Source organism: Lepisosteus oculatus, chromosome 15 (genome assembly GCF_040954835.1).
Source record: "Lepisosteus oculatus isolate fLepOcu1 chromosome 15, fLepOcu1.hap2, whole genome shotgun sequence".
Taxonomy (NCBI): Eukaryota; Metazoa; Chordata; class Actinopteri; order Semionotiformes; family Lepisosteidae; genus Lepisosteus; species Lepisosteus oculatus.
The window spans coordinates 20,221,708-20,234,483 of record NC_090710.1 but is presented as its reverse complement, the minus strand read 5'-3'; the positions used below and the strand labels follow the sequence as shown (position 1 = coordinate 20,234,483).

At 39.3% G+C, this 12,776-nt stretch overlaps 1 protein-coding gene across 1 annotated transcript in view; it reads right to left on the bottom strand.

The window, feature by feature from the left end:
* Positions 1-198: 198 nt before the first annotated feature.
* The window catches only part of phka2 (phosphorylase kinase, alpha 2 (liver)), a 33,403-nt gene continuing 20,825 nt past the window's right edge, over positions 199-12,776 (bottom strand). The window contains exons 25-33 of the mRNA XM_015363789.2: positions 12,598-12,727; positions 11,986-12,087; positions 11,150-11,268; positions 10,486-10,509; positions 9,395-9,448; positions 5,680-5,853; positions 4,365-4,418; positions 3,749-3,949; positions 199-1,950 (exon numbers count right to left, since the gene is read on the bottom strand). Coding sequence (XP_015219275.2) covers positions 1,777-1,950; positions 3,749-3,949; positions 4,365-4,418; positions 5,680-5,853; positions 9,395-9,448; positions 10,486-10,509; positions 11,150-11,268; positions 11,986-12,087; positions 12,598-12,727 — 1,032 coding nt within the window. The 3' untranslated portion in view covers positions 199-1,776. The remainder of the gene's footprint in view (positions 1,951-3,748; positions 3,950-4,364; positions 4,419-5,679; positions 5,854-9,394; positions 9,449-10,485; positions 10,510-11,149; positions 11,269-11,985; positions 12,088-12,597; positions 12,728-12,776) is intronic.

Genomic DNA, 12,776 nt, shown 5'->3' with positions numbered 1-12,776 from the left:
AATTTTTACTTGTTGGTTGTAATAATAGTCTGGATTACTTTTTGAATCAGAGGGCTGTGATTTTAAAAGATGTTTCCTTTCAAAGGCTAATGAATAAGAACATTGATTGAAATGAAATAAGGCCTTCTGTCTCTGTACATTTTCTTTTTTTGCTACTGATGTTCTTCCAGTGGCAATGATTATGAAAGAAGTCAAAACTTTTTTTTTTAAATGTGAAGAATTTATTTTATTTGGAAGATAACAGAAATGAAAGGGGTCAGAAAAATTGACCATACAGATGATTTGCGACACAGGAAATGTTCAGACAGCAGCAGAAGAGCCTGCAGTTACACATGACTTTGGAAGACTTTACACAGCAGCAATGGGCCCCAAGTTAAGTTCACAATGAGCATGATATCAGATGTGAGAAATGCTAACAGACACAGAAGCATATACAGTACTGGTTCTTTTAAAAGATAAAAAGATAAGATCAAATTCATACCAAAGGAAGAGTGGACATAACGTGAGATGAGCTAACTACTACAATAAACAGGACACCGTGGGCAGATAAATGGCAAAAGATTCAAATTATAGTACATAATAAAATAAAAACCTCATGATGTGAATATCAGAAAATAATGTGACCAGTGGAAAATTTATAATGCTCTAACTTTGTAGTGATAGCAAAAACAACACAGTGAGAATAATTGTAAAGATCTTTGCAATGTGTCGAGGAGAAACAATGTCCTATATTTAAAGGTCAGGCAGGATGCTGAACACATTCTTATACAATTTAAAACTCTGAAGGGAATTTTATGTTTACAATGACTGAGGAGGAGCATGACAGTGATGAAGACTTGACCAAAGAGCATCTGTCTGTTCAAAATACATTTTAAATAGGAGTCCCTAAGACAAGTGCTTTTAGCCCTTTTAAACCAAATAAAAAACGAATGGCACTTGTTTCCCACTGAAAAAAAAGTCAGTTAATGTAACATGAGACACTAAAGAGTATGAATTCTGATACATTTATGCACATTTGAGAGGAATATTGCCAGAATTCATCTTTCTGATTTAATAATAAACTTGTCCCCGTTCAAACTTTGTTTTTGCAAACTGCCTTCAGAATAACCAAGAACATAAACTCCCCTCAAGTCCAGCAATCACTGAACCAATTAACCAGAAAAACTGTTCATAATTCACTGATAACATCAATTTGTGGTATTCAATCCCTTCCACTGTCTCGGTTTCGTTACCTTTATAGCTATCGTGAAACTGTATTACTCACATATGTGACGTGACTCACCACACACAGTAAAGAAAAACTTCAACCGGGTATTTCTCCATTAAAAAAAGAAAAATAATCAAACTTAACTCATCTGCCAATAATGTTGAACCTAGCCTACATTTTATCACACAACTGTCATTCTAACAGAACTTCCTGTTAACCAAAAATGTATTATTTAACCTATTAGACACTTAACAAAATATGTATCTATATTCAAGTCTATCACTCTAAAGACGTCCTGTATTGTTAATAAATATTTATCACAGCAAAACATTAAATTCATTACATAAAGGTACAGTACCTTCAAGTACACTGGTATCAATTATTCAAGTAGGTGTATTTAAATAATTTGTAAGGCAATCACAGATCATACCTTGATATCATAAATTAAAATATTACAAAACAATAAATAATAATGGTCTGTGTATCACCCTGATTAAAAGCTATAAAAAGAATGGTATTTTACACTATTCTAGTAAAACAGTAAAACCAATAAAAAGTATGCTTTATTTTCACTGCATGAGGCAGCTAGTACTGGGAAGAAAGTCCTGCACATAGGTAGCGACGGCTTTGGAGAGGTACGTCATGGTGCCATAGCTGCCACTAGGGGCGCTGTCATAGAAAAATGTGCAAATTCCAGTGGCCGGATCCTGCTCCAGAAAAAACTCACTGGCTCCGAGGGCTTTCTGAAACACACAGGGAAAAGACACAGGAGCTTAGAACCCCCTAAATTTCTGAAGAGAACAGCAGACGTTCTCCTGGCAAAAAATCCCTCTGAACATGAATAATGTTCATATCAGCAGCCATATCACTCTGCAACTCACAGCTGGCAGCCCACTGAAGCTCAGCAGGTGTGAGCCTGGTCGGTACCTGGATTGGAGACCTCCTGGGAAAAACTAAGGTTGCTGCTGGAAGAGGTGTTAGTGGGGCCAGCAGGGGGCGCTCACCCTGCGGTCCCTGTGGGTCCTAATGCCCCAGTATAGTGATGGGGACACTATACTGTAAACAGGTGCCGTCCTTCAGATGAGATGTAAAACCGAGGTCCTGACTCTCTGTGGTCATTAAAAATCCCAGGGCGTTTCTCGAAAAGAGTAGTGGTGTAACCCCGGCGTCCTGGCCAAATTTCCCATTGGCCCTTACCAGTCATGGCCTCCTAATAATCCCCGTCTATGAATTGGCTATATTACTCTGTTCTCCTCCCCACTGATAGCTGATGTGTGGTGAGTGTTCTGGCGCACTATGGCTGCCGTCGCATCATCCAGGTGGGGCTGCACATTGGTGGTGTTGGAGGGGAGTCCCCATTACCTGTAAAGTGCTTTGAGTGGAGTGTCCAGAAAAGCACTATATAAGTGTAAGCAATTATTATTATTATTATTATTATTAAATTAAGAACGACTACAGGTATTCTCACAAATATAAGAACAGGTCCCTTTTCACATGGTTGTTTCACATTACAGGTTGAGCTGTAATCATATTTATATAGACAATGCTGTCTTTCTTAAAATACAGCATTAAATAAAAACAACATTAACCACCAAACTGAGTGAAACTGATCTAAACAAAACAAGTTATTTGACTTACTAATAACAAAAATAAAAAGCTGAACTGTTCATTAGGTACTTCATGCAAGGTACAGTACATATATTACTCTTGGTGATTAAACTTAAGAGATTCATTCTAACTGTGTCAGTAAAGTGGCCCTTTTATAACAGAAGAATCATAATCATTATTATTGTTTTGTCCCAGATATCCAAGACGCTACCTCTAAATTGCTTGTTTCGGTTATGTGGTGATGTTTGCAGAAGTGCTCAGAAGCTTTATGTACTGTATATTATGGGGGTTCTGCATCAAGTAACAGTAGGTAGCAGTCTAGGTGAAGAGGTTGACTTTTCATTGTGGAAAATAGAGCTTAGAAATGTAAGAAATTACAAATGAGCTACCTCCTGATTTTTTCCAATAGAAAATCTGAGATTACAGGGGTCATACATCCTCAAAATACACAACACCCAAGGTACTAGCACCCAAACTGGCAACATCTCCTTTCTTCTGTTTTCTTTTTCTTGATGGTATATGCAAAAGTTTAAGCAACCCGGGCCAAACTGTATGTATCAGTGAAAAGAAGTTGACACAACCTTTGAGTGGTGCAGACTTAAAACATGACATCTGTCTGCAAAGTTTAAAGCACAATTAGCATTCAGAGTTTTGTAGATATCTGAAATAACAAAACAGTGAATATGGCACTTTTCCATACAACTGTATGTTCCAATGTATTACAGCTCACAAGCTGAGGTAAACATGATGACTGAGATCACACTCCTGACACTGTCGAGCAGAGTGGTCAAGCAGGTAGAGACCATGTGACACCGGATGCTCCATGTGCTGCTCCTGTGTGTGTGTGTGTGTGTGCGTGTGCGTGTGCGTGTGCGTGTGCGTGTGCGTGTGCGTGTGCGTGTGGGAGGGTTGGAGGGAGGGGGGTGGCAGTACCTGGTCTTGGCGGAAGAGGTCGTTGGCCATGTGGACGATGCGGTCGATATGGATGATACCTCCAACGCTCTGAACCTCCATGTCAGCTACTAGCGTGAGCACCAGGATGGCCTCTACCAGGAGCTGCCTGTACTCCGGCTGGGGGACGTGGTTCAGTACTGACTCCACATGCACCGCAAACTTGATCTCACACGCCGTCATCTGGAGGGAGAGGAATGCACCGCCACAAGGGCTGTCAGCAGCTGAGGGGGCAGCTATGCGCAGGGTTTCTGCAGTGCGTTAACTCCTGTTTGTAACAGTAGAAGGGCAGGTGTGTCGGTGTGTTTTGCTTTCATGAACATGAAAGCAGCCTCCAAAAGGGACTTTTTAACCATAAACAGCCTCCATGAAAGACAAAAACAACTGAAGCAGGTGTGGAGGAGTCTGTACTATGAAAACTTAAGAAAACAGGACTAAGCATCTTGTATATCCACACTTAACACTTTCAGCTCAGGAACAGTTTTCCTTCAGATGGGCAGATAAACACAGGTGTGGATTACAACAATCATAAAAAGCATCTAAAAAAACGAACTTGGGTAACTTGTTGATTCAGGAGGGTAAGGAAAGCCGAACGTACCTCTCGAGTGGTTGAAGAAGGCAGTACATAGCCATCAATGGACAAACCATGACACTGAAACGGTAACATTGCATTATTTTAAACTTTTACCATTTAAAATGATACTACCAGTGTCTTAAGGACAATGTCCTTGAACTGTGCTTTGCAGATTAAAGGGGAACTGCAGTCCCAATTTCTCAGACTGGTTATTAAATCTTGGTAACAAAATAAATTCATTGACGTTTTAGCAACATTCTACAAATTTCGAAATAAGCACAAAATCGTGAACTTAGTGAAAGTACTGTAAGTCGCCACGTTGTTGCAAACCCCTGGGTTTGCCACCGGCAAGAGTAAAAGTTCCCATGAATTGTGAAGTGATGTGGCCCTTCCTGCTCACTAGTTACCATAATGACTAATGTAATGCGAAGTACAAGTGAATAAGTACAGGTTGAGCAGCAGACATTTCACTGCAGAAATGTTCCAATGTGACCTGCACGCAGAGTTAACAACTAAGTAGTATTTGTTGGCAAAACCATCACGAAATCAAGAGCAATATATATGAATATGGGGCGTTGCACACCAGGAAATTTTGTCTATTTTGTGATGTAAATTGGAGGTTTTTACAAGTTACTGTGGTTTTACGTTTTACTTTTACTGAGGTTTGAAATGCATCAATGTTGATTCTTTCTAACCCCTAAATATAAAAACAGCTTTGCAGTTCCCCTTTAAAAAACAACTGTAACTTTTTAAACACTCATTGGCTAAAACAGTCCTACTAAAATCCTCGCCATTATCTCGTAATTATGAGAAAATTATCTCATAATTCCAAGATCGTAATTTTCGCGTACTTTCATGCGATAGCACAATTGTCCTCCTGTATAATACCAATTTATCGCTACGTGCCGACTTACAGTTTTAAGCAGTGGGACTGACTGCACATATAACTGTTCATAACAGAACCATCATTGCTTTGATCTCTAAATCCCACAAAAGTGTTCCTCATGCTTATAATGATTCTTTTCACATTTGCTCAAAAAATTGCAAGATTTCATTATGACTAAACCCCAGTCGAAAGTAAATCCATACGAATTCTGCAGTGCGACACAACCATTAAACCGAAAGTGCCAGTCAAGTTCACAGTAGCTTCAAGATGCATTCAGAATCATTGGCATCTCGTAATTACGAGATAAGGGGGATTTTTCCCCCCCTTGGTGGCAGCAATGTGCTTCCGTACTCCACTGTATGTAACACACAATTTGAAAATTTAAGGATGGCGGAAGCAGAAAGGATGCAGAATGCCTGTGAGGGAGAAGTCCGTCTCCATGCCGCTACGCACCTTCTGCAGGATCTTCCACACCTTCTGGTAGAAGCCCATGGGCACTCGGTTAATGGCCCCGTCCAGACGCCTCCTGCGCAGCCACTGCCCCTGTCGCTCCTCCCAGTGCAGGTGTGGGGCTCCGGCGCCCGTGGGAGAGAGGGTGCCGCTGGGGGAGGAAGGACTGCTGCACCTCTGAAAGACAGGGAGGTCCTCATCACCTGCAAAACCGATCTGATGGCTTTGTTTATTGCAACCTCATAAGTATCTCCAAATGCTACAAAGGAAATGGACACTGTTGTCGTTCTTCCCCTTTGATCTCCTCAGTGCAATGCGACTGAGACATGGAAAATAAGATGCGCCGGAGAAAAGACATTCTAATGCTAAGCCGAGCTGCAATAAAACTGGTTAGTGAACGCTGGTATAATCAATTCAGTTAATGAAGCATGGGTTAGATTTCGGATTGCACAGGTACACTGTGAAATAGCTGTTAAGGTAATTTGCTGTGCACGCAAGTTTCTCTTATATGGTAATGTTGTGAACAGGACAAGTAACTTAGTGATTCAAGAAACAACTGTGCTTAATGACGGAGAAATACATTCTTAAGAGATGCTGCAGTGGAATAGGTACAAAAGTGTATAGGCACAAATTCAAAATAAAAATGGGTTTTCACATCTGTCAAATTTGACTCAAACTGCGTCCTCTATATTACCAGCTTCTTCGTTTTCTACTTTCACCAGGACATCTAATTGATGATAGAAATGATACTTTGCTTTTTTTGCATACTGTTGAAATGAGCTTAGTTTTTACACAATCCCTGGTTCACTGCAGGAAAGGGAAATTAAATAAAGAAGGGGACAATTCTCATCCTGGTTTTGGCGAAGTGAGGCAGCTCCATAGACATGTCACGCCTGGATAGTTTATTCTCAGAGACACAGCTCCAACAAATCACATCACTGGGCAGGCTAGCAATCACTAAGAAAGGACTCTGAATGAAAGCCAAGGAGACAGGCAATGATTCACAGCATATTGTTTCCCTCTGTAAATGTTAATGCAATGAGCAGCTCTCTGGAGCAAGCTTGCGGAGCTAAATCGATCTCCTGCGTTTGTTGTTGTGTGAGGAAAATGCTTTTTAGCCAAAAATCTGACTGGTGGACAACGGTGCCACCATAAATCAAAATTACTCCACCTGTCTAGCACCTATTTCTAAAATGAGAGATTTTCTTTGCCTTTCTGTTTTCAGAAACGTTACTTCACTACCAAAAATGGGTATCTCGCTTTTCCTTTTTAAAAAATTTGGTAATTCGATTTTATTATGGATCTATTCATTTTGAAATTACCAGGTGCTTTAAGACAAGCTAGGGTAGACAGGCTAGGGAGTTATAGCTATAACTCTGGTTTCTCATCAGAATAACAAGGAGGTGCAGACACGCACCTTCAGCATGTCCACCTGTAAGAGCCATCCATTTGGCTCCGAGCTCTGCAGTGTCCTCCCAGGACAGCTAGCTCCAGGTGGAGGAGTGGTACATTTCTCTTTCTCACATCACTAGAAACTTGCCAGCACCTGGCATGTGACAGGAGCTGCTGTTTCACCAAAAAGCTAAGATGAGCCAGACTTTAATAATGCTCAGCCCAGCAGTGCTCTGCCCATGAGGGGCACTTGTTTGAGGAAGGCTGTATACAGTCGGCCTATGACATCACCCAGTCTTGAACAAGTGGTGTCAGAGCAACGAGAGCAGAGCTCGGTCAGCCCTCTCAACAAATGCCCTTCCTGGCTGAGCAACACCCTGCTTATTCTGAATGAACAACTACAGACAGCTTACAGAAAGGCATGGCATAGTGAAGGAAATTGACCTCCCCCATTTTGTGTTTTCCCACCTGCTCACAGCCCCCACACTCCCTGTGTCACAGAGTTGGGCATCGTACACACTACTGACCTGATGTGCAGTAGCACCACACACACTGTTCCGCTGTGAGCCATTGCTGATCGGCAAATAGACACTGCCGTGCAATATCTTTGACACTATCTGTAGTTACAGATAAGCCTCACCTAGTGTTTTTTGCTCTTAATAAAGCTCAGATTGGGCGAGGAGCAACATTTAGGATCTTCAATTCACATTGATCAGAATCTTTAAAAACTTAACCACAACTGAAGCTAAACTATACATGAGCAGTCTAATACGAAGTTTTGTAATAGCTAATCCTATCAACTCTTACTAACTAGGATGGGTGTCATCAACATTACTGCTCTGTAAAGCTAAAAGTCTACTTTTTGTATTGAGAGAAACAGATGTATAAATATAGCTGTTATCTGAAAATGAAATGGCTAATATTCCTTTAACGTCAAATTCTTCATTTTAAAAAAGGTAAACATATATGTTAATTAGGTCAAATCGATAAAATGTTGAATTGGAAATGTGTGCATAATGTGAGAAACTGCAGTTTAGTTTAGAACTGTATCCTGTGAGGTGATTTGGACAGCCATGCAGTCAACACATAACAATCACATAACCAAAACCCAAAAAAGGTGTGAGAATTATAAAAACAAATTAATCAGCACTGTCTGAAATAGGAAAAAAAAAACTAAGGAACCCACATGCAAAACAACAGTGAGTAAAGTTTGGGATGGACCTTAGAGAAGGAAACTTATCTTGTGATGTATTTATATCTTAAGGGCAGTGTTTCATATTTTCAGTGTTTATCTTAATATAATAACATACCCTCCTTTGAAATCTAATTATCTGTCATTGCTTCTTCTCTCTATATCAATTTAACAGAACATATTCACTGCCCTCTGGGTATACAAATGTTTTTAATTAGAAATATTTAAAATATGATAGTTCTGATTATTGTGCCCTACACATGAGCCACATCTTTATGCAAGTTGTTGTAGGAGGATGGAACAAGCTACCCAGCCACATTGTTAAAGTCAATACCTTTGCTTCTTTTTAATAAAGAGCTGGATGAGATGCTCAGGTGGATCAGCTTTTATAAAAACTTTTTAAGGTCTTAGTCACACCTCTCAGTTGGAAGAATATAGATGGGACATCTCATCCAACATCTTAACAAAAATAAATGTCTATCTGTATCTGGATTTAAATGCAAGTTCAAGAGCCTAGTGATTAGTGATCAGCATCAGTTGTGAACTCTGCTCAATCAGATAAGCCCAATCACTTAGCAGCTCTGGTGGGAAGCTAATAGCATCTCAGGCTTTATAATGACCAGTCTTGGTGTTTTTAACTGAGATATTAAATCATCCAACGGCATGTTTAATGGGACGTTACATGGCAAAAAATAAAGAAAACAATTTACACTACTGATGGTTTGTTCTAGACACTACTAGGTGGTGCATTTTCATGGTTTATTTCAGACCACTGCTGCCTTTAAACTTGCAATGAACTTTGTGCGCAAGGTTTAGTGTCTTATTAAGTCTCAATTACAGAAATATCAAAACAAGTTAGCAGATTTTGCAGATAGTATTCTGTGACAAGACATGGCGAGTTGTCTCCATGTTAAAATTTGTCAGAAATATAAACAATATCAAATGGGTGTATTCATTGTTATTTGTGTAAAAGGCCTGCTGTATATAGTGGAATGTAGAGGGAGCAGTTAAGTCCTCAGTACTTCCTGTACACCTCAGTGAAAGCTAAACCAAGTCAAGGCAGGCAGATCTTGTCACAAATAATAGCCAAAGAAAATGCACAACCATCATTATTCTTTTCGTGATTGTTTTTACCGTTGACCGAGGAGACGTTACACTGCTGCCAATGGAATGACCACTGAAAAAGATCTAAAAACAGAAGACAAAAAAGAGACCATAAAAATAGGAGATGGACAGAGTGAAACCAGCCGAGGTGAGAAGGTTACAGGTCTGTCTGCCACCTGTCCCAGCTTGAACATGCTTGAGATCTTTTCCATTCCACCAAAGAAATTAAAACCATTTCACAATATTAGTGCAGGTTGAGGAAAATCTGTTAAACTGCTCCAATTAAACTAATAATCTGCCAAATTAGATCATTGGGAGTTGTGCTGAAATGAAAACCTGAAGGATTGCTGTAATTTTCAGAGTGTCAAAACAGACTCAAGAGGCACTACCAGACCTCAAGTTTGAATATACTTTTTCACCCAGTGAATTTTTCTGGAAAAATCTGAGAGAAAACAAAACAGCACTTCACTGATTGAGCTTCCAAGGCAATGAACATACAAGTCTGCTAAGTCGACTTAAAATACTTACACAAGCCTTAGTCAATAATCAAAATTAGAATTATAAAAATAGTTGATTTCTGCTGCTGTGTATCCATGTCACTCAGACCAGGTCTCATGTCTGCTCAGCAAATCTTTATTACTCTCTAAATGGAATCAAACCCCTTTTATTTTTCCACTCTAGTCAATGTAGCAGGGTAAATAAAGTTAAGGGAACAAATGAAAAAATGACAAAAGGCAGGAGATTAATTAAATTTAAAACCAATTTCAATGTTTGTTGTATTTATGTATTATTCTCATACTGTCATAATGATATTTTGTAAGAAAAATTTATCTTTGCTGGATATGATTTCATTTCCAATGGTAAACACTATATAAGCTTAATTAGCCTGGCAATTAATCCATGTTGCTACACTGTATTATACAATTCTTCAGGGCTTCGCCAGCATATCAGAATCTATAGGGATTTTATTTTTTGTTGATCTTGTATTTATGTAGATTTTGGTGATGTGGCTAATAGTATTAGGAGCTGCAGTTTCTTTGTGCAACGCAAATGAATAGCTAGTAGCTGTGGAGTCAAAAGGAAAAACATGCCCAAACAACACTTTAACAAACTCAACCTACACTCTGTGCCCTTGGGTCCTCCAGCTGGAATCAAAACAAAGGGACAGAAAATTAATCCAGGAAAAAAATACTGATAATCAGAAATGTTCAAAAGAACACATTTCATACACATTTTATACAGAACCTGGATGCAACAGAGCCTAACTGATGTAATTTCAGAGAAATAATACTTCCATATCTTCCGGGGGTGCTTCCTGTGAGACAACATTCGGTTACACAAAAAAATAAAAAATATTGGACCCAGGTCCAATGCAGTAACCATTAACTTAGTTGATTCAGGAGGCCACAATCACAGAGGACTTTAACTTGAAGCCTGGAAGGCTATGTTTTTGTGTGCTTATGATGCTAACAGAAATCTAGCCAGCTGACCTTGATAGATTAATATAAACAATTATTACAATATATATAAATATTGGAATTATATTTGTTTGCTATATTACTTGATAGAGTAATAAAAGAAATAACAATATTTCCAAATATCTGAACTATATTTGCTTGCTGTTTGTTATGTTCTTAGTATAGAGTTGTCCATAAATTTACTATGACAACGCTCTGTCACACAAATCAGTCTTCCACTTGGATACTTAAAGAATCCCCACAATGGTTGAGCCTCACTGACCACTCTCTGTTGCTTTGTCATCTGAAGGTGGGCTTATGGGCCTACCTGCTTCATATCACTCTTGAGTTTGCTGATCCCTGTGCGCTCCGTCTTGGTTGCTCCAGTGTGGCCCAGTTCATGGATTGATATGGCTGGGCTGGTGGCAGATGATTCGACAGGCCGCACTTTGGAAAAAGATAGAGATAGGACAAACATGACAGCATTGCCTATCTTTTTAGATCTTTATCTGCTGATCATAAGGCACACTCATTTTAAATCAATTTGGGTATATTATTTAGATACTTCAATTAACTACACTATGTTTACTGTTATCATTATAAGATTATAATGGAAATGTGTAACTCTTTAAGTATTGCAAATTTCACTTTATGAGTACATATGCTACAAACAATCAATTGTTAATAATTAAAATATTTATAAATAATTTCATTAGCACAGGTGAGTTATTCACACTGTATTAACACTATTATGGTTATTATATTAATAACTGTGTTTTTATATTACAGAGCATAAAGAACCATAAATAAAGTAACAATAAAGTGTTACTAGACCATTTTATTGTTCAAATATTCTTCTTCACCAGTATTGAAAAGGTTTCTCTTTTTCAGCACTAATAATGCAAGAAAACCAGGACAACTAATAAACTCTTTAGCTTTGTTTTTCAATTTGCCATTTTCAGTCATACTCAAGATTCTATAACTAGAGGGCTTAAAATTGAGGATGGTGTTAATTAAATACAGTGTGTATAACAAACAAGGCATTCTTTTGAAATCTTAAACACAGGTGGGTGACCTCCCTCCCAAAGTGCCCTTGTGGAAAAAAAAAAATGTTAATTACTGCTTCATAGACACCATGTTTTTCATAACAAAGGCAACACTCACCACTTCTCTCCACCCCAAATTCCTTCCCACTCAGGATATGATGAAGAAGGTTTTTCATGTCAGAAGGGCTCAGATTCATTAAACTTTCAGAAGCCTCTTCACCTGGAACAAAGAGGAAAATAAATAACAAAAACAAAGCTACTGCATGTCCGCTTAGACAGAACGATGACAAACAAACAAAAAATTTAATTCCCAGTCATGAGTGGATCAACTGTACTGTGCTTTAACAAATACACAACAGCTTGCATTCTGGCTAAGTCTGTGACTAATCTATACAAGTTTTCTTCTCTCGGTGACGGGGAATGCTCACATTATGCTTCTTAAGCCTTGCTCCAACACTGAGGATTCATTCAGAAACGGAAAACAAGCTCAGACTGATCTCCACATGTACCATTTGATACGAACCAGATTTCAGATTGTTATTCTTCTCCATTTTTGAAAAAGGAACCAATACGCCCATTTATAACATGCTCTTCTACAGTTCGTAACTGCACAGCTTTTCTCTTGCTTGGCACGACATGCAGACTACAGGCTCATGGGAGCAGAGCCACGGCCGCTCGCCCCCTCTCTGTGCCCCTGAGTGTTTCTGCCCCCTCTGAGGAGGCGACGTACCCGAGCAGTGCAAACTACGGGCCAGCTCTGTGGCCATGACCTGGATGATGAGCCCGATCCTCAGCCTCAGCATGTCTCCGAACAGTGCAGGCTGAGACCTGATGTACATGGCCAGGTAAACAATGATCTCCTGGAGAGAGAGCAAAGCACACAGGAACGGCAGTCAGAGCCCCTGCCTC